This window comes from Caloenas nicobarica, chromosome 4 (genome assembly GCF_036013445.1).
Source record: "Caloenas nicobarica isolate bCalNic1 chromosome 4, bCalNic1.hap1, whole genome shotgun sequence".
Lineage (NCBI taxonomy): Eukaryota > Metazoa > Chordata > Aves > Columbiformes > Columbidae > Caloenas > Caloenas nicobarica.
Window position 1 is genome coordinate 549,473 of NC_088248.1, and position 22,912 is coordinate 572,384.

General features: G+C 47.2%; 1 protein-coding gene across 6 annotated transcripts in view; it reads right to left on the reverse strand.

Moving 5' to 3' along the window:
• The window catches only part of SLC4A4 (solute carrier family 4 member 4), a 179,576-nt gene extending 164,760 nt beyond the window's left edge, over positions 1–14,816 (reverse strand). For 3 of the 6 annotated variants that reach the window (XM_065634421.1, XM_065634420.1, XM_065634426.1), the window contains exon 1: positions 14,676–14,816. In XM_065634421.1, the coding sequence (XP_065490493.1) occupies positions 14,676–14,707 (32 nt within the window). In that variant the 5' untranslated portion in view covers positions 14,708–14,816. Of the gene's footprint in view, positions 1–2,584; positions 2,836–14,675 lie in introns of those variants that run through there. The other 3 variants (XM_065634425.1, XM_065634424.1, XM_065634422.1) reach the window with 2 other exon arrangements.
• Positions 14,817–22,912: the final 8,096 nt, after the last annotated feature.

The window sequence follows — 22,912 nt, forward strand, 5'->3', positions numbered from 1 at the left end:
GCAGCTACTTCATCCCCTGCATCTTTGCTCAACCAACACCTTGTCTTGGCAGAACAGAACCTCTAAGAACCGCTACCTGAACATTGTTGTTTGCAAACTTAGCGGCATAAAAATAAATACAGGTCTTCTCTTTACTCTTTCACAGTGCAATTTTCATTCGCAACCTTGCCCAAAACACCTTCCAGCTTGTTTATCATGGGTCTTCAAGGTAGCTCCTGAAAATCCTTCAGACAAACACAATGGCTTCTCCACCGCTGCTGGAAGAATACTTGTGCAAGAACACTTGTGTACTGAGCAAGGCACCCTCTCTCATAAGTAGGCAGATCAGAAAACAAAAGGAGTTACAGATTCTCCCTTCTCACAGGGATATTTTTCTCTGAACTTCGCTTCGTGCACCAATTCAACCTTCTCTTATCAACGTAAGACATCAGTAACTGAAGCGTTTGCCCTACACCGACAGTAGGACTGTGAAAGCACATTTTGAAAGTTCCCCTATAGAACTCCCTTTAACAACTTATTGTGAGGAATACCACCATACAACACTACTATATGAGGGCGTTTTATGACTGCAGAGAAGTTTCAAGATTTAAAATAACAGCATGGAAGTTTAAAAGAAAGATCTTCACAGTTACAAGTTGCAGAAAAAAGCTGCTGGACCTTGCTGGGAATTTCTTTCTCCCCTCCCTTAGAAGCAGCCAGCAGCAGCACACCGAGCTGCCAGCCCCTCCTGGGCTCTCCGTCATTCTGCAGTTGCCAGCCCCTGAACTCTTGGAAACACAGCTTGGAGCAGCCACTGCCTTCAAGTCCAGCCACTGCTTTTAGACATGTTAAACGAGCACTCCCCAGGAGCAAAGCACAACTCACATGCAAATCCTGCCCACGTTAGGTTTTTTGGAAATGTCAAAGTTTGGTTTTACCCCACATTTGCATTTGACGGGGTGAGGGGGAATCACAGAAAAAGCATCACTGCAGACTGTCCTAATGTTTGCCCTTCAGAGGATACTGACACTCACAGGCAGGTGAAGTTACTGAGGACTAACATCACCAGCCGAAATAAAGCCTTGCAAAACTGAACACTACCCTCTTCTGACACATCCAAGTCCCTAGGAAAGGTCTTTCAGCACTTGCTTCAGCACTGAATGACAGACAAGGACAGATTATTACCAGTGGGTTAGTTCACACACACAAGCATGGGAACAAGCACACACACAGATGCAAACAGCCCCATTTAATCATTCTGCATATGAGTGGTAACTACTAAAACAATTAAGTCCATCACAAAATAGTTGCTGGGGTTTGGGAGCCTTAACTGGGGGGGGTGGGTCAGGTTTGTTTGTTTTTCTTGGGGCCGGGGGCATCTATGTACCTCGCTTTTAATGCTCAAAAAATTGCCTTCTGATTATCAACCAAAATAAGAACCAGGCATATTTCTGCTGACTATCACATCAGCAATTACTAAGTAGCAAATTCTATTCCAACACACAATAGGCAGCTCTTCACATTTTCTTAAACGCTGCTAGCCAAGTTTCTTCCTTTAAAAAAAAAAAAAAAAAAAAGAGAATATGTACATTTTGGGAATAACCAGCGGCTATGTAGCTTTAGCCGCTATGTAGTGAGCAGCCTAAGCACAGTCATTTTTAGATGCAAAGTAAACTGCACCTCCCTGAAACAAAAGAGCGAGTACCTACAGTACACGGGACCGTTCTCCCCCAGAGCTGTTACTCGGGTCTTGCCCTGGGGTCCATCCTCGCCCTTTGCGCACCGACCGCGCTGACCGGCGCAGCGCTGTGCGGTGACTGCACAGGGCGCTTGCTGCGCCCAGAGCCCCCGGCTCGGCCCGCGGCGGGAACTGGGCACTCGGGCAGCTCTTCGAAGCACAAAGCCGGCGCCTCTTTCAACCGTGCAGTACCAGGAAGCTCTCCTGAATACAAGGACTACAGGGATGCGCTTCGAAAGACGGGGAAATCCATTAATTATTAACGTTGTCTTAAAATAAAAAACCACACCGGTATGCGAACAAAAGGCTGATTAACTCTCATTTCCACGTTCGCTCCGGACTGCAGGGTTGAGCAGGAAGCTCACAACAGGGAACACAAAAAGCAAGGAGCTCGTCTCAGCTGGGAAAACATCCCCATGCGGCCACTACCAGGTGGAACATTAACAACTCGAGAGAAAATAGAATTTCCTCCAACCTGGTGCTGCTGACAACTTAATAAACTGAAGATAAATTGAAACCATACGAAAACTTTTCAAACTCGGTGAAGCGTTTTTAAACTTACCACCAACCAACAAGCACCAGATGAGGACGCTTATCGGGACAAGCTCTATTTCTAAGCTGTATGAAAGACAATCGAGCCGGGGGGAGGCGGGAAATGTACTTCTCCGTGAAAGCCGGCGGCACTTCACCCCGGCGGCCGCCACGCCGGGCGGAGCGGCTCGATTCCCGCGCCGGCCGCGAACGCGGACAGACCGCCCCGGGCGCGGATGCTCAACGGAGCACCCGTGAAGGAGCCGACGGCACCGGCGGGCGGCCGGGCAGGTGCCTCGGGGTCCCGCTGACCCTCCCGCTCCCCGGCGCGCTCACCTCCGGGGCTCGGGCTTGCGGCGCTCCTCCAGCTTGGCGGCGGGCGGGGGCTGCGGGGCAGCCGGGGAGCAGCGGGCGGGGCGCGGCGAGGCGGCTTCGGCAGGCGATGCGGAGCACGGCTGCCCGCCCGCACGACGTATATACACCTGTTTAGCTGTCTATATATCTACGTACGCGCGCACCCCCGCCTGCCTGCCTCGCTGCCCGCTGGCGCCGGTCTGCCCGGGGGAGCGCAGCGCCCGCCGGAGGCCCGCACGGCCGGGCGGCGGCAGCCAGGAGCGGCTCTGCTGGCGGCGCCCGCCCCGGCCCGCATTTAAAGCCGCCCGCAGGCTCGGACGTCCCCTCGCCCGCTCCCATCCCGTCCCATCCCAGCCCCCGCTCCCCTCCCCGGGAGCTCGGCCGCCGCTCGGCGTCACGGGGCCCCGGGGCGGGGAGACCGGAGGAGGAGCCTGCGGGGGCCGGGGCTGCTGGGGCTCCGGGCTCGCCCGCTGTCCCCGCCCCGCTGCCCGGCACCGGCCGCCCCGAGCCCCGCCGGGGCAGGTGCTCCGCGGATCGGTGCGCGGGCAGACACGGCCGGCGGCTCCCGGGCCGCCCGGCACAGGGCGGGGAGGGACGAGACGCGGTGCGGCCCGCGGCAAGTTTGCGAGGTGTCCCCGTGGGAACCGCACCGGCCCGCCCCGCCGCACCGGGGGCTGAGGGCGCGCTCCCCAAAGCCGAGTCACGTCACTTTTTCCGTCGGGTCTGCACTCGCTGGCCGGCTTTTTATAGCTACCTCTCCAGCCACCACATGCAAACGGTGCTTTCCCCGGCTGCCCTGCTCCGCAGCCCAGGACATGCCCAGCTGCCGCCCGGCAACGCCAGCAGTGCATGTTTTCCCCCGGGGTGCGGGGGGACGGCACCGCGGGACAACACGAGCAGGTTCCCCCGCACGGCTCACTGCAGACTGCGATCCCGCACAGAGCACACCGCGCTCCCGCAACAGGAACCCTGCCTGTGCAAACACAACAGCCGTAGCACCTTCGACAAAACCAAATACTACAGAGCAAGAAAAACAAACAAAAAACCAGGAAAAGCATAGACAACATCAGTAGGTCAGTTCATTACAATTTTGCATGGAAATAATAGCTCAGGTGGTGCTCCTCCTTAGCTTCTTGCATGACAAGGCTCACCTGTCACCAACTATTTACAGGACAGTCGTTGCTGTCTACATGTGTAGCTTAGTTCCCGTTTCTCACACACACACACTGCTCCTGACACCAACTGCCCTTCCAAAGTTCTTTCTGGACTGGTATTTGAAGAGAGCACTAACATCAATATGCCCAATCTTGTTCAGCAGGCTGGGGTTCTTGTGCCCAGCTTTACTGTCCAGGTCAAGGTCACAAGATGCACAAAATATTTTCAAATAACAGGACTCTGCAAACAGCTCACAAGTAACATGGCAGAGCAGCAATCCATCCAGAGAAAGGACACGGATGCCCGGGGGAACAAAGGCGACTATTGTGTGCAGCTCCGTGGAGGAAAAGCTCCACTTCTTCAGCAAGGTTTAGGGTTACCACACGGCAACTGCCTCTTCAGCTACCCAACTGCCAAGCTCCACTTTTGTCACCCATCCAAATTCTGTATTAGGGAACAACAATGTGCAATCCTTTATACAGGCATAAAAAAGGAGCAGCAACAGAAACCACAGCGCTTGCAGACGGGAGGGACAGCACTGCAGGAGTGACCTCCCTGCGGAATCCCCGTCTCCCTTCTGCTGCTGTCACCTCTGCGCCTTCCCCAGCCCCTGAACACGGGGAACTGCCTTTAAGCTGCTGTCCCCTCATCTCTTTAACTGTTCATGAAACATCTCGGAGCTATAGTCCACACAAAAATTGGTCAGGAGTTGGGCTCCTCTGCTTCCTTTTATCAATCAAGTGCCTTAAGTCCCTGTTGTTAAATAATTGGTGGGTTTCCAGTGGGACACTGACAGCGTAGCAATGACTTTCATCGCTTAGAGCTGTATTTGCTTTGAACTAAAGGCAGGCCCCGTAAAAGCAAAGCACTAAATCAGTTGAGAAGCTTTGTACAGTGAACTCCTAACGCAGATAACTACACATCTACCCCTCTTCCAAAGGCATACACAATGCTCAGGATCAAGGACTACTCTCTTCATGGTTTAATGACATTCCGGTTAGTTCATACTTTCAACTTCACTTGTATTTATAAATTAACTGGGAAGCTCTTGAAGGAAAACATATTAGCTCCTTCAGAAAACTGCTGTTGCTTCTTGCCACTTTGACAACTAATCGAGGTTTTGGGATCCCTCCCAAGCGTTCAGATTCCTCAGTGAAAGCATCTCTTGGATGCTCCTCAGCAGCTGGCTCTTAGCTCACTACTTCAGTAACAAATCTAAATAACTCCCATACCGATTCCATTTGCTCACAATTCATTGTAACTTAAACCACTGTCATCCTAAACCTATGCATTTCATTTTCCACCTACTAAAAATGTTTTTACGTTAGGATGCATGATTTTAAGTCAGTCTTTAAATATACCATCACTACATATCATGATCTAAAACCCTACCAAAACCATTTCCAGGAGTCCTTAAATCAAGAGCCAGAGCAGTCATGTCAGCCAAGTTTGAGAATCAGTGAACCTCACATACAGAAAATGCCTATGTAAAGTGACCTGGCAATCCTGTCATTGTGACTGACAAAATAAAAAAACATCAGCAGGTGCTGACTTGTCCGACATGCTGTATATAGGTCCTTTGGCATGTCTTATACACTTAGGACCACGTATTCCCTCTTAAAAAATTATCCAGTCATTTCCAGTATTTTTTCTGTTTGATGTAATATACAGAGATCAGCTCGTCACTCAGGACCCAAAGCCTGCTAACTTTCCATGCACGGAACACATACTGAAGACACAGTTTTGCTGGGGAAGTCTCTGGCTGTCTGTTTAAACACACCTTTAAGTCCCTTGGCCTCAGCCTGGTGCACAGAGACTTTGAGAAGCAGAGGTGTGCCAGCAGGCTTCCCCAGCGCCAGCCTCCCGCTCGCCACCAGCACAACAAATCCTGCCTCAACACTCACATACACAAATTAATGTTCTGCTTCCTCGGCCAGCATGTGATTTTCCTGCAAGATCCCACAAGGTATCGTTAATGACAGCATTTGACACGTATACGGATAAAGAGAACAGCCCAAGTTGAGATCGTAAAGAGTACAGAATAAACACACATGCTCAGTCGAATGGGTAGGGTGAAACAGTCCCCGTTGGCAGGTTATTCCATAAATACATCTCACAGCGTTTCTGGTAGGCTCCTCGGAAGCCGCTCATGCTGACCACAGCATTGTCATAGATGACACTGAACTAGATGGAAACTGGCAGCTCCTGCATTTCCAGGGGTTTGTGCAGACTACTGAGTGATAAAATATTTGCACTGGATTAAGTCAGGAAGTTTCAGAGGATAAAGCTATTTCAACAGAAAGAACTAGGTGCAGAGAGACCACAGTCATACTTATCTCAGATTCTTTTTATATCTTTTTCCTTTGTTGAAAAATGGTCAGTGCCAAGTCATCACTTACAAAAGCAGGCTCAACCCTGAAAACACTTGTGCATCCAAGTAATCCTCTTTACATCAACAAAATCAAGCCTGCATATTTTCAGGACCCAATCCTTGATCATGGCTACTCCAAAGGACCTCTGGTTTCGAGGGGTTTTTGGGTTGTTTTGTTTTAAAAAGAGAGAGTTACACAGCTCATTCTAGCTGTTGACCTCAATGCAACAAATTCCTCCACTACATTCCTTAGTACTACAGTTGAGTTCATCCCATAGCACTGATTTCTACGGGCAACCACAAACACCACTTCTGTAGCTCTCACATTTGTATTCCCTACTTGTACTCAGATCACCAAGAATCAGGACTTGTCCATCCTTTCCATCCGCTTCCCAGGAAATCTGGACAGAACATAACATCTTAGCAAGCATTACCAGATATCTGGTTATTAAATGTCTAGTGTAAGTAAACCTGCTAGCTTTTGAAACTCGGTTAGCAGGTTCTCCATTTTTCTAATAGTCCTGCCTCAGCTGTGAGAACAACGCTCAACAGGGAGCTGATTTCTCAGAGCCCAAAGGAGTCCTAATTCAGCCCCCCGACTGATCCTCTGCCCCGCCGCTGCGGAACCACGCACAGGGCCCCATGGCCAAGCTGCAGCCGAGCTCCCCGGCACCGGCATCTGCCAAAGGAGGCACAGACACGAGGTGCTCAACGACATTCCGCTGAGGTGACACACATTTGAATGCTGGAGGACTAAGGTTTGGTTGGTTTTTATTTTGCAACATGCACTAGATGTGCTTATCATTAATAATACATCAAGTCTGCTTGAGAGCAATGAGCAATCCTGGATCACTTGGAAAGCCATATAGGCCACAAGACTCTTCATTCACATCCAAGACAGGAGAGCGCTCTGAGGATTTCAGAGTCTGGGTCAGTTGCCTCTGGTACCTTACCCCATCACTTCTGATAGCAGAGTGCCTTCTCCTCAACAGCTTTTTCAATAGATCCCTAGTTAAGGTTGGAGGGTTAACCACCAGGAGATCAGAATATAAAAAAATAAGTGTTGTGTTCTACTTGACCGCGAAGCAACACTAGTTTGTGCTTTGCACAGATCTGCAAGAACACCTGCCAGTCCCTTACCAACTACCACTTCCAGGATCCCATTTTCTCAAATTCCCATTTTCCCTTCCAAAATCATGCCTTCACCTTTGCCGTGAGAGCAACTCCCCCACGCACGGAACCTGCCGTGCCTGACAGCAACAGGGAGCTGCGCAGGGCTGTGGCGCTGCGCCGGGACCCTCCCTGGAAGCCTCCGAGGTTAAGGAAGCCAACTTAGTTCTCACGCCTTGAGCTGTGTCCTGCTCAGTGCTGGAGGGCGTGAAGCCAAACCAGTCTTTGGTCAAAGAGCCGAAAACATAGGGCTGTGCTAAAATAAAGTAGATCTGTTTATATGCCCACAAGAAGCACCAGAGCATAGGATGCTGAAATATACGCTTCCGCCTCCTACAACTGTTGGGATGTTGAAACAACAGCTACTCACCCCCCTAGACTGAGTGAAGGAGGAGAGGGCTAAAAAAGAACGGAGCAGCCCAGCCGACTGAAGCACTTCCGTACTTCTAAACACACGGCCTCTTGGCTTCAAAGCGAGTACATACAGAAAGCCGGTCAGAAGGGACACAGATTTTTCTCACTTCTTGGGATGGGAGAGAAGTCACAGGGCTAAATTCAACCCCCTTTAGCTCAACGCTGGTTGTATCTACATGAAATGGGGTAGAGAACTGGAAGCATTTCTCTGCTGTGATAGGTATGGACAGGCTGCTCAGGAGAGGGCCAGTATTTATTCAGGAGGATTTGGTTTTTTCCCAGTCTCTCTCCCAGCTGTCATTTAGAAGCATTTCTTTCGCTTCCTCATTCCTCAGCTATTGGCATCCAAGGCCAAAAAAAAAAAAAAACCAGAAAGGTGAGAGGCATGGGCCAACAGGTTCTTCGGTCCTTTTGTACAGCACCTGTACAGTGGTCCAGGCCCATCTGTCTGAGCACCAAATCCTCACAAAGTATTAACCATCACCTTTATCAAAATCCTTCTCAGGGTGCACCACCTTAGAAAAGCCTCTAATATTTTATCACTGACTGGAAGGACATGGAGAAATCTCACCCACTCTCAGTGTAAGGCCAAGTCCACCAACACCACTAGCACAGACAAAGCTTGCGACTTACTATTAAAAAAGCAGCAGCCCCCTCAATGAACCTTCTTACGCTCTGGTTGAAGATACCCTCCAACAAGCAGATGGTGACAGGCATTAGCGTTAGGAGGCAATGTACATCAGGAAAAGAAACTCTGCCCGCTTCTCCAAAACTGAATCCTTGCCTCTCCTACACAGATAGCATCTCATCTGGAGCATCAAATGTCCTGCAGGAAAGAGTACCTTGAATAGCACGTCACTATGATCCTCTTAATCCAAGACTCCATCTTTTCCTGATACAAACAAGTCCCAACTGAATCCAGCTGTGCCCAGGTTCCAAGGTGGAATGTGATAAGGTGACTGTGCAACAGAACTTTCCTACCAGTGCAATTGTTTACAAGAGGTAGAGGGCAGCGCTGTGCTGAGGGATTCGAATCTAACAGCTTTCCAGCTGGTGACATCCCAGATCAGATATTAACATCTTCTTCGAAAGTGTCCTATATCTGACAGCCTCCATCAAGATGAAATGCTCTGCGGACATCTCCACAGGGTTTTGGACACACCAAATGGCAGCAGCAGAAAATCCAAAATACAGCATGCCACAGCAAGAAGTAACTCTGCTGTGAAATCCCGCCTGCTGGGAAATGCTCTCTTCACAAGGCGAACGCATCCAGAACTGCACCATGGAACCTGAAAGGCTTTGCTTATGGCTTCATCTGATCAAAGAGAACAAAGCTTTTGTGACAGTATAAGCCACAAACTGCATATTTATAGGAAATGCCTTTGATAAGCACGTTTGTCGTCTCAGCAACCATGAAGTCAAGATATGGGTGCGATACTGATAAATTACAAAACTCTCTATAATCCAACCACATGTGCACCTGGTTGTCCTTCCCAGGTGTTATCTTGGGACAGATATTTGCAAAAAAAAGCTATAAAACTATCAAAACAAGAAACCACATAGTAAAGTCCATGGAGATCTATATTACTTAGCTCCAGACAATGAACCACTAAATGATATCCAATACTGTTTGGGTTATTGCTCTTTGAATATTGTTTTTCCCTTACTGAGCCAATTTAAACAACAGATAATCATCTAAAAGTTTCTTCTTTTTCTCATTTCACCTCAGATCTTTGCCTTTAACCATTTTCCTGTTTTTAATAATACATACTGTTTATTGCCAGTGAACAACAGCTTTTCCATTGATTGGCTTTTAAAGTGTTGCCTGTTTTTTCGCTCGGGGGGGACACCTCTTTTGATACGGAGAAAAAGGCTACACAGGAACAACTGGTACTTGCAATAGACCTTAAGTAACTCCATCACATTTTCCCTCCTGTCATTTCATTTCTAAACGCCAGGTCATTTTTATGTGGAATACAACTTATAAAGCTACACACCGAAGGTTTGTTCACCTCTTTTCCCTATGGGAAAGGCCTCAGTGTGTTGTCCCGTGGTCTGTTGTGGGTCATCAGAAAAGTTTGCTTTTCTTTCCAAATAATTAAGCAGCATTATCATTCACTACTTTAGATTTTCACATCTCTTGCTGTTTCTTTAGTCTTTTATGTAAACATATCCTAAACAAAACATTTAAAACCAAACATTGGCAGATCATATTTAGCCAGAAATTTGTGTTCTAGAAATAAAGCTTTGAGGACATAATGATTTTTAAATCATGTTTTGGGCAGTTCCAAAAGAAAGAGACTATTTCATAGCAAACAACTGTTCCCCAGCAGCACACGTAACTCCAAAAGGTCTTTGCCCCTTCAGGACGGTCTGAAGAGTAAAGTATCTTAGGGACAAAAGCAGAGTGAAAGTGAAACTGGAAAAATGTGCTGTCCAAGCCAAAACAGGGCCAAAAAAACTCCAAAACGACACCACCAAACAAAACCCAAACTGCTTATAAAAAGCTCTTGCTCTTTTTCAGTTGGAGATTACACACAATCACAATAGACACAACCACAAGCGTTACTAGCAAAGGGTTTGCCCTGTCTCCTCGGGCAAGCCAGGGACACCTTGGTTCCCACTGCAGACAGCGTCCCTACAGCAAGTTTCAGGAGCCAAGTACTTTGCAATGGAACAATCCTGAGAAAAGAAACACTACCAACAGCTGCCCCTCCTCATCACAACATCGCGTGAGGGAGCAGCGCTGCTGTTGGAGGCCTTCTCTGACCAGAATGCCATTTTATTAAATGCAGGAACGATGAAAGGAGAAGCAGAACACAAGGAACGCTGCTGGCGAGACGACTGCTCCAAAGCCACGAGGCTAGAAGGGGAAAAGCGTCAGAGCTGGCGGCTCTTCCAGCGCTCTCCCAGCCCAGCAGCTTCCGCGAGCCTGGGCAGATGAGGAGCAGCCCCGTGTGCAGCCCCAGCCCCCGGTATCCATCTCAACGGGAGAGACAACCAAACCTGAGATCACCCAAAGGCAATGCCCTCCATCCCAAGAGCTTTGAAGAGATGCCTTTAGGCGTGAAAGCCTTCCCTGACCAACCCTGACCACCGTTCCCAGTGTTCAGCAACAGCTGAGCGCTTTACGGGAACCACCGCTGCGTTCCGAGAACTGCACCGAGGAGAGGTCTGCCCACGGGACCTGCTCACTGAATAGCTCTGGTAGCTCCTCCAGCAGCAGTCCCTGAGAAGGCTGCAGCCAACGGCCCACGGCAGAGCAAAGCCCTGTCGGCTCTCCATGGGAAGGAGACAACTGATCCAAAGTTCAAGGCCAAGGACTGCCTGGAGCCCTGCAAGAACCAGTATGGAAAGACAGCGGAGCCTGAGCACCTCAGAACCTCTCATCTGCAAGAATAGCTTAGGTGACTTGGCCCCCACATACAAAAGACAGACCAAGTATGCAATTGGACTCAACTACCGATTTCCAGTAAGCGAAATAAATTCCAAGGCATATCAGCTTAAGACTAATAGAAATTAAGGCACTGTATGAAGTAAAAATGTGCAGAAACAATATCTTCTGCCTTAAAAACTAATAAACTCAGGCTTCACCTCAACATTTATGTAGCAACAGGAGACGACTGTCTTGAGACAACATTCTGTTCTGTGTGCTTTACGGGACTCAGGGCATGACAGAGTATTGACAGATATGAAGGGACCGCACGTTCTGGTGGAGCATTTTAAGAAAATAGTAATGCTGTCAAAGGGCAAGCTTTCCTTTTGTGCTTATACAACACCAGAATAAAATATTTCCTTTGGAGAATCTCAGCCATCATTTTATTCCTACAAACATACAGAGATCATCTCCATCTCTTAGAGTCTTGAACTTTTCACCAGCATTTCTTCCCCACACTCACGGTCCCATCTAAATGCTCCTCCCCTTCCCCACCATGGAGAGGACATCCTCAAGGCACTGAGCAGGTCTTCCTCTGAGAACAGAGCATTTTCTTATCAAGCTAACATCTGCAGTTGCCTTCCAGCACATCATTTTTGTCTTCATTTCCAGCCTTCCTTTAGTGGGGAAAACACAGCCCAGTGCCGTGACATCCTTGGTTTCTCCACCGCAGCAGCGGCAGCACAATACACACCCAAGCACCCTGGTATTCCTAGGCCTGTGGTGCAACTATTCCAGGCGTTACCTATACCCTCCAAGCAGCCTTCACTCAACCCTTTTTCCCCCTGAAATGTATTGACGCTTGAAGTATATTATGGTGAGAACCCCAAAGGGTGAGGGGTCACACTGCGGACCAACACGTACAAATGCAGAAACAAACCCTCCACCTGGAACACGCACTTCTGGGACCCCCTCCTGACACAACCCACCAGACAAACCCGCTCACACACAGCCCCGTGGCAGCCCAAGCCAGAGAAAGGCACATGAATGGAAGTGAGAGCAAAGACACCACCAGCAGCAAAGACAAGCAGCAGAGGCAGCGAGGACACTGGTGTAGCACCAGTCAGAGCATCTTGTACTCCCCTCACTCAGGACAGTGTCTTCTAGTCTTGTCTTTCTACCTTCCCTGCCCTTCTTTCATTCCAGCTTCCTCCTCACACCAAGACTTCTTAGCGAACTGACAGGGAGATTCCAAGGGCAATTAATTGGCATTTGAAATCACTTCAAAGGACCATTTTCCCCTCGCCTTGTATTAATAGCAGGAATGAGGAAATGGGTTTGGATTTCATACTTACATCTGCTCCCCAAGTCTTTGCTCGAGCAATTTCAAAACCCCATCTTAAATCAAGCCTGTTTCTATTAAAAGGCTCCTACTCCACACAAGCACTCACACCCATTCCTTTCCACTTCCACACATATCTCTAGCCCCACGTTCCAACTGGCAGCCAGAGGTGCCAGAAATAACCACAAGAAAGGCTGCCATGAATCTTCGGCCAAGTTTTGAAAATCCAAGCACTTTACACAAGCACCTATGCTTAGAGTACTTCATCTGAAGACAACCTGAGTTCAATCTTATAAGGTTTGCATATCAGGGATCAAATATCAAAAACTGTAAATGCAATTACTTTTTTGTCCCGTAAAAACAAGCAGGACAGCAGTTGTTCTACAAGCCTGTTAGTGCATACTTCTAACAGCGTGCTCACATTCCTGCCCCACTGGTACGAGCTCATGGCTGGTTTTCATTCTTAAGTTCCCTTCTTTTTTTTTTTTCCCTTTCAAAGTCTATGCTACAGTGATTATGGAAACTGGGTCAAAATGCAATTACTACATTCCCATGCTTTTGGGGTGGGGAAAGAAAATGAAAGGAGGAAGAATGGCAAGAAGAAATGTCCCTGGCTAGAAGCCAGCTTTATGCTTCTGGCTTTCTCACCTGTGCTGCAGCCGCCAGCAGCCCTGCGCGCTCTCAGAACAAGTCATTGTTCCACAGCAAGCTGTTTCCCAGAAGGGTGGCAGGGAAAACCATGCTTTGTGCTAAGGCAGGGTCTCCTGGGCAGACCCTGCTCCTCAGAGCGGTGCTGGAGGATGGAAGCAGGGGACAGGGGAAGGGTTCCCTCACTCCCTGAGAAGCGCTGGCTGGTCCCAAGCGGCCAGGGGCTCTTCTCGAATTGAAAACTAACCATCAGCTGCTTCCTTCGTGACCTGGCTCCACACTGACTTGCATTTTGCAAAGTCACTCACCTTCTTGTACTAGCAAATTACAGTACTTTTGCAGAGATATCAATAGACTCTCTACGTTTTTCCTCTCACTCGTACATTTGCACAAACCAGCTATTCACTTTTTACAAGAAATCAACTTTACTAGAGGCATCTGCTTTTGCTATCATTATCTACTGCTTTGGCTGACAAAACCTTAACTCTGCTTTTATGTGTAAACATTTTCCACAGGAGAAGAAAATATTTGCTGTGTGTTTAGACATGCCCTTATTATTGTCACACTTATAACACAATCTATCATGCGTTATCAAGTTGCACATCTTCAGCATGCAAATGCTTTGTGACGACATAATTAGCAGGCTTTCCAATATGGAAAAGGGAATGACTCAAAGACACTTACTCCACATCTTTCTATTGTAACTAGGTCTCTCTGACAAACACAGAGCCCCTATATGCATCCCCTGTCATCCTCCGTCTCTCACTGTTTCTTGTAAATGCAGTTTTCACAAACCAATTCCTTTTGCTGCTTCACTCCCCAGCTTTGTTTTCCACAATTCTCAGAATGCCAGTTCCAACTCTGCAGCACTTACTGGCTCTGCTCCCAATTAATAATTGCAGGTTGTAGCTGGGTAGTTATGGCTGCAGATTAAGGCCTAAAAACATTCAACTGTTTCCGAGAGATACAGGCAAACATACAACCTTTCTTTTCCTAACACCAAACACAAGTTTATCTCGCTGTCACAACGTTCCAGGGAGATGTTATGCCATTTATCTTAACGATTTAAACAGGTGAAATAGTTGGCTCAGCAAGAGCATTTGCCACTGACAACAAACCACAATGCTGATGTTATCCAAGAAGTAACTGTAATGTGCTAGCACAGGCTAGACAGATCACATGCAGGATAAAAACGAATTTTCATGAAATCACTCTGTAATCATCCACACAGCATCTATCAAGCAAGCAATAACATAAGACAAAACGGACAGGTTCCCACTGGACATTTGTACTCTTTCAAATGCAAGACACAGGACTTTACAGCCACCTGGGAAATCCCCAGAGCTTGCTCTCTGAGGACTGTCCAGCTCCTAAGACTGTCTACAAAACTCTCCTGCATTACAATAACAGAACCTGGTGCAAAACAGCTCACACCCAAGTTTTTTACTCCTCCTGTCCTGTATCAACAGCAAAACCTCTGAAATACCAGGTTTGCCGCAGCAGGAAAAGGCAGCGTTAGGGTTTCAGCTGGAGGCCAGTGCATCTCCCGAGGGATCCTGCCTCCCGTCCCGCCCCGCGCCGGGCTGCCCAGACCTACCTCCAGTCTGTCCACAGAACCACCTGTTCCATTGGCTTCCCTGAGCAGGACGAGAAACAGTGGTTTGCAGCAGCTCACCTTCCACATTCGACCCAGCTCAAAGAGAGAGACAGAGCCCTGCAAACATTGTCCACGCTTGGAGCAACACTTTTTAAACTTCAGGTCTGTTATGACATTTACTATGGCCCCCTTTATCCCTCCCCTCTGCCCCCCCAGTGAAAGGGATCAAAATAGTTCCCCCCTGTGACATTTTGCTTCATTTGACCAATCGACTGCGGGAGCGTCTCGGTTAAAGCCACCGAGAGCCAGGCAAGAGCAGGGATGCCAGCCAGCATCGGAGTGAGCACAAAAGTAGGGGCAAGACCACCAAAGCTTAACCTTTCTGCTGCCAGGAAAGAGGGCGTGGGGTCCAGAACAAATACAAGTATCCCACTACTACAATTTGCCTTGCATATATCTGGGTGTAAGCTGAGCCCTTCACCTAGTGACGCTGTAACTAATACGAGTCAGCTATCTGTCCGTGGTCCAAGCTTCCCATCTTGGGCCTGACTGGAGCACCACCTCTCCTGCCCCGGGAGGCTTCTCCAAGCACCTGACCCTTCATCCCACTCACCTCATTTAATCCCTTCCCTCATCTGCTTCTCCTGGAATCACATTCCCTTAACAAGCAACTAAACTTACTTCTAAGCCCCTACCCTTACTCCTGCCTTGAAACACAGAATGCAATCATAGTCAGAAACAATAACCAATTTTGCTGTGCTGAGAAGCGAGAGCAATGTCCAGCTCCAGATGAAGACCAGATCATACCTGCCACCAAAGGAAAAAAAAAAAGGAGAGAAAGATGCAGAGCTGGGATGCGAAGCCAGGAGACGTGAGGGAGGAAGCAGCGCCGACCACCGTCGCAGCTGCCCACCCTCCATGGCAGGGTGCAGCAGCCAGGCCACAGCACATCTGCCACCCCCAGCTGTCAGCTGCACTGGGTAACTCCCTGAAACTTGTGCATGCCTGTTTCTATTCTAGGAGAAAAGCAGGAGTCTTCGCTATCAGGGAGCAAGTGAAAGGGCAGAGCCTCCCTGTTTCTTAATGTCCCCAATAAGCATTGAAGACCTTGGCACCCTGTGGGTTCAGTGCTCCTCCCTTACATCACTTCACTTACTCTTAATTGCATCCTCATCGTGGTTCTGTACCCAAAAGCAAGGGCTTTACTACTCACTCAAAAAGTGAGGTGTGCCCCCATAAAACTTGTGTCACAGATGCTAGGATGGGTAATATTTTCTAACTCCCCACAGCCAAGTCTCTCAGAACCCTGAGTACACCTTACTTCCAGTTCTACCTAAATCCATCACGTACCTTACTTAGCAGTGACTTCTCCGAGTAGACAAACGAACAGAGCACATTTGCCTTCCTTTTCAAGGCAAGTGTACGAGATAAAATACAAAACCCAAAAGTTGTTCCCAGGGAAATCCGTTCGCCCCTCCATCTTTGACACTGCAAGCCTTCTGGAAGTTATTTCATTCCCAGCATTAATGAGCTAGGATCACGTATTTTTTTCGAAGTTGTTGTAGCAAGCGTAGCTGTGGTAACGACAGCCTTGACTATAGGATTTGGATATTCTTGCACTGAACTTGGCAGCATCCTGCTCTGACTGAGACCCTGCTGTGCTGTACAAAGACCGACTCAGAGACAGCCAAATGTTTAGTATCTAAGTGGAACGGGCACACAGAGAAGGTGCTATCATCTGTGACTTACACATGAAGGTATAAAGAAGAATTGATTTACTTATCTGCCATCTGCAAAACGGATACAACAAAACCACCTTAAGCCCCACTTTAGTGCCTTAACTATTTTCTTGTCCAGTACATCCCAACATACCTCCAGGCAGTAGGAACTCATTATTAGCCTCCAGTTAAGCCTGAGAAGAGATTTTTCTTCCATAATTAACTCTTCACAACACTCTTTCTTTCTTTCCTTTTTGCTAGGACTTTTGAGAGACAGAAGGAATCAAGTTTTAAACCTTTTTAAAAGTTTTTGCTTTAAAGAATGGTAACAAGTGATAGCAGTAACGTTCAGAGCAGCATGTTAACTGTGCAGTGCAGAAAACTTTGGCCATTTTTGCCCCCGAGATGTTAACCAATGGATAGTTTCTACAGGAAGAGAAACATGGAACAGGTTTGAACACTGATTACAAGGCCTTTCAGTTACCAAGCCACTCAACACGTAGCTCCCTTAAGTGGTGGTGGAATCGAACAAGAGGAGATGCTTTGCTGTTGGCAGCTTCAGTGTCTTTCAGACAGCACCTGGCACCGAGCAGCCTTCCCTCCCAGCCTCACAGGGTCACTCTATCTGCAAGCCTATCACCAGCTCACCACTTTCTCTCTTATGCTGGTAGTTTTGCTGTGTCTGTAGTTTGCAGACAGTCCTAATCCTTTTATTTTCTCATTTCTGCAGTCTGTTAGGCCAGTCGCCATACAAGTTAGAGTCATTCCAGCTCCTCCTCAAGCCTGGATGCGCGGCTGTAGCCACCCAGAAGTATTTCTCACCTCCCAAAGCCTACTTACCTAACAAATTTTAGCAGGCTCCTTACGTGTATCTCAAATCTAATGCAGCTATTAACATGCATCGCCTTCCTTCAAGGAGGTTTCTCTCAACACCATGACTATATCTCCCTGCTTGAAGCTCTCCAAGCAAACTGTTAAACTTGTCAACCTAGAACAAATGAGGATAGGAGCTGCAGTGCCAAAAAACAGCGCTTTTGGGAAGCGTTGCGGCACATCACACAGCACACAGCTCCAGACTGCACAAGCTCACCCTACCAGTGCAACATCTTCAGCATTTCACGGAACCATGTTTCTGGCTGACTAGATATCATCTATTCTCCTGCAGCCAGCTCAGCTGTCAGGTGCTCTAATATATTCTGGTTTATGAAACAGAAACATGACTGTGTTTTCACACCTGGTCCAGAAGAAGTTGTCACTGCCAAATTATCTGATAACACACAAGCCTGATAGACCTGTACACGTAACCACAGCCTGATAACTAGTTTGGCGGGTTATTCTGTTTTATTTTTTTCCTTTGGAAAGCCGTGGCACCCTTACATTAACTTGTACTTAGGAAGAAAGCCAAAGCAATACTGCTATCAGTCCAAGAACACTTAATAAAGAACTGAATTGTGTTCAATTCAAACATACAAAAAAAAAAAAGAAGAAGAATGAAAAAACATAGAGGAACACCACAGCAGAGTATTCAGTAGTTACCTCTGCTTTAAAACACAACAATTTGTAGGGATTTCGGTGTATTGGAAACAACTTACTGCTGGTGTCATTAAAACTCTGCTTGGAAGCGGTAATATTCCAAACTCAGCATGCTGCCATCACAGAAACCAAGAGAACTTAAAATTCTTCAACTCCATGGAAATTAATACCAGGTAGGGGAGAGTGCTTTAAAACAAAGAAAGCTATTTTTAACTGCGTGTTAAAATGTACATTTCTGTCTTCTACAGCTAGCAGAGTTTTCAGACGAGTAAGAGGACATACTGAAGCACACTGGCACTGAAGGCTTGAGCTGTGTCTTTAAAGATAAATGGCAGGAGGAGATAAAAAGGTTAAGTGAAAGCCAATTCCTTCTCCAGAGCCCGCTTTGCCACGCGGGACACCCAGAAGCTGTCCTGCTGAGGCAAGGACATGGGCCCAGAGCTGTGGCCGACCACGAGAAGGTGTGCTGGAAAGCCTGGGGGGAACTGCTGGCACAGCGGCTTACCTGCTCTGCCTTAGAGCCATCCAAGACACGGCCACCAGTTTCTCTCTCTCTTACCATCTTAGAGTTGTTTCAAAAAGAAAAAAACAATCTATTTCATCTGTTGTAATTGTTGAGTGTTGAGGGACCATTGAGAATGTCTTTAAAATGCAGTATGCATATGTTATAAAATTACCAGTTTATACATAACCTAGTCTACAAGTCTGAAGACTTGTACCATGCACTTCCTGAACATATTTTATTCATCTGATTTTTGGTCAGTATTAAGGTAAGGATTGCCAAGAGCTCTAAGGAGGACCTGTCACCATCAGAGACAGGTAACTCAAAATGACTTTGAAGGATGCAGAGTTAGGCTTTGGAGATGACTCAGACACCCTGACCAGTTCGTGCTCCACTAACGTAAAAGGTACAAAGGAAGCAAATGGGAGGAGAGAAAGCAGGGACATAAGGCCCCAAAATTAGTACTGGTGAGGAAAGGAGGGGAAAATGGTATTCAAAGAAATGGACACAAGAAGAACATTGAGCCTCTAAGTCACAGGTTGTGCTTGCCAACGGAGAGACTTCTCCCAGCCCTTCAGAAACAACCAAAATCCCTTATGGACTATAGGGACTGCTCTAGTTCCCATTAGGGTCAGGCATCTGCAACTTGTATTTATAGCAATGAGCTGTCCTCACCCCACTGGCTCTGGTATAATATTGCCGCATTGCCTTCCTCCACTTCCAGATCTCGGATTACATGCGGGCAGCACAACGTGATGCCGTGTCCCGCCAGCATGCTGCCCATCGGTCCTCGCAGCCCAGTCGGGAGCTGAGAGCTGCCTGCAGAGCCCTGTGCGGAGGGGACGGCAGAGGTGCCCAGCAGCTGCGGCACTCACCTCAACGCATGGCACCTATGTGACTATGCAGGAAGAGCTGGACAGAAACAGAATCACAGAATCACAGAATGTTAGGGATTGGAAGGGACCTCGAAAGATCATCTAGTCCAATCCTCCTGCCAGGGCAGGAACACCTAGGTGAGGCTACACAGGAAGGCGTCCAGGCGGGTTTTGAATGTCTCCAGAGAAGGAGAATCCACAACCCCCCTGGGCAGCCTGTTCCAGTGTTCTGTCACCCTCACTGAGAAGAAGTTTCTTCTCAAATTTAAGTGGAACCTCTTGTGTTCCAGCTTGACCCCATTACCCCTTGTCCTATCATTGGTTGTCACCGAGAAGAGCCTGGCTTCATCCTCATGACACCCACCCTTTATATATTTATAAACATTGATGAGGTCACCCCTCAGTCTCCTCTTCTCCAAGCTAAAGAGCCCCAGCTCCTCAGCCTTTCCTCACACGGGAGATGCTCCACTCCCTCCAGCATCTCCGTGGCTGCGCTGGACTCTCTCCAGCAGTTCCCTGTCCTTCTTGAACTGAGGGGCCCACAACTGGACACAATATTCCAGATGAGGTCTCACCAGGGCAGAGTAGAGGGGAAGCAGAACCTCTCTCGACCTACTAACCACCCCCCTTCTAATACACCCCAGGATGCCATTGGCTTTCTTGGCACCTCCTGGGCTGTGCGCGATTAGCCAGTCTCCAATCCTCCATGTGTCCCATCCACAGCGAATTCCTGTGCTGCTCTACACCCAAGTATTATTTTTTTCTATCTTTGTTTTCTTTTCCCTTGTAGCTACAGGTACAAAGCTTCACTCTATCCTTGTTGGTACTGTATATTTTGTCTCTTTAAAATTTTTGTAAGACTTGCTGCAGGATCTACTTTAAAACTATTTGAATTACCTCTGTACTATTTCTTCTCACACTTCAGCGTGAGTAATCAAATAAAGATGCCAAAACTCAAAAGCCAGGGGAATTTATCTGTGATGCAAAGACATCTAAACGGCTTCTTCCTTTCTGAGCTGGCATCCAGTTGTCACATTTGTGGCACTGTCACCAGGACTCTGTAAGATGTTACATGCCATAAATGTGACTGGCTGAAGTTGCCCAGCTTCAGAAAATAGGTTTCATTTTTCTGAATCCAGGGTACTTGACCACTGCCACTTTCAGTCCTGCTGTGCATTATTAAAAGGTCATCAGAAACAAGAGCTCTAAAATGGTCTCTCCAGGTTTTTTTCAAGAGATCTTTCTCCTCCTTCCTGTATTGAAAAGCAGTGAAGTTTAACTCAATTTAATATGCATTATCTCCAAGCCTGACCTGGCAGAGTCTGAGTGAAATTCTGAGGGGGGGAATTCACTTCTATCAAAATCACTTGAAATTCTTCGCTAACTCAGGGAAACACCAGGTTGAAATACCTGCCCAAACCTTTTCTTACTAATCAACCAAAGAGTATAGATGACTCCCTCATACTTGAGTTTGAGCGGCAAGACATTTTCAGTGGTGATTAATCAGCTTATCCTCCCTCTGGGGTCAGCCTGCCAGCCTCTCCATTTGTTGACCCTGGGAACACAGTACCAAGATAATCTATTTAGCCAAGCGTTCTCCCCAGCGTGGGATGCAGTAAGGTGCGTCTGGAAGAAGAATAAGAACAGTTAGGCAACGAGGGAGCACTGCTGCAGGCATGACTGCTTATCTTCTGTTTGATCTCTTCTGCTAAGGGAAGACAAGAATGGACATAATAAATCTACATAAATACATGAAAGAACCAAACAACTATCAGGAGAATGAGGTGATTTGGGAAATGAAGATAACTCTACTGTTAAGTGGCTGCTCTGATACAGTGAAAAATTCACATCATGAAGAGCAGTCATCACAGAGAGAGTGGTCACGTTTTTAAGATGAAGCAGCATCTAACTAAACAGAAGATGCAATAAAGTAAGAAAAATTATTCCAAATACTAATAAAATATATCCCATAAATATTTCCTGAGAAAGTTCTCCAGACTCCTTTGTGTGGGAAGAAGATGAAATCCTTCTAAGATACCACAGGATTAAAAAAAAAAAAAAAAGTGCCATGCATAGATATTCCCACAAGAACTTCTGCCACTATTTTAACTAGGATGTCTATTCCTTCCTGCATATGCAGCTTCAATGCTTTGTCGTCCTCTTTTCCTCTACTGTCAAGGTTATCTACCTCCGTTTTGCCCCCCAGCACAAGGCATTCCTGAGAATGTTCTCCAGTCTCAGCTCTGCAATGCCACAACTGCTTCCATCCCTTACCTATCCAGGTTACTTGATCTCTTTGATGAGTTATGCAATGTTTATCCACCATTTGATCTTCTCTGATTGTATCATAGCAACAGACAACAGTTTATGGTGAATTTTGTGTGAACCCGCTCCAACAGGACACGTCTACAAGTCCTGCTGGTTTCTTGGGTAATGTTACTCTCTTTAGAACAATAATGCTAGCCAACAAGCTAACTGAATTTTATGCTAAAATTAGAGCTGTTGAACATTATTTATTTCGAGTCCACTGGTTTTCCTGAATACCAGGAAGCAGCAAGAATGTGTCACAAGCATTGCAACCCATAGAATTTCATCTATGACGGTCATGCAATACCATTTACAAATCTGAACAGTGGGAACACAAAACACTACATGGCAACCACACCAAGTAAAATCCAAATGTGCTCACCACATTCCATTGTATGTTCGTAAAAGGCAGACCAAAAACCTTTAAATTTGCATTCAGAAAAGCTTCTCTGAGTCTACAGAGCCATAAAGAAAACCATGGTCAAACAAAGACTCCAGAAGTACTACAGGAAAACAAAGAATCTTTGCTGTCCCTGGATGATTTGATAAAAACTACAGCACCACCACCTACATTCAGCCGTGACACAAAGATTGGTAGCTATAGGCACGTTACCGTCTGCGTGTGAGCACCCCGCCACAGGTGTAGCCATGATACGAGTGTCAAGCCCTTTCAGAACCTGCCACAAATTGTTATCACGAACATAGCACAAGTAACCTATGATACTAGCAGAGCTGTACAAGCATGAGAAGTAGCAGTTAAAAAAAAAATTCAAAGGTAACTTAAGCAGGGAGGGTGATTCTTGCCTTTTAGGGAGGTCAAGCTCACTCAGTCACTCGATCATGCTGCAGCCTTGTACAACGGGAGGACTGCGGCTGTTCCATGAGCTCCCAGCACTCACCACGGATCTCAGGTGTTCACAGTCCTGCAGGCTCAAGAACTATAGCTATGTTCTCCCACTTGCTATAAACTCACCTGAACCTACCCAGATGTTTTTGAAGCAGCAAACAAATCTGGACAGCACTTTGAAAGGATCCTCTTCCATCCCCATCATCCTTCCGTGTAAACAACTCCCACCTTGTGCTATCAACTCACTTACAAGAGCAGTAGGTTTTCGTTCGGTTTGAGGGAGGATCTCTCTCAAAACTTCAAGCAGAAACAGGAAGCCAGATCTATAAGGAGGCAGCCCTGTATTCCTTCGAGTCGCTCTGAACACACTTAGTGTCATTAGCCAGTGTCATAACTGTGAGTCAGCCTACCCCTGGCTTGGAGCTTAATTTCTCCAAAGGCAGTTTTGATCACCA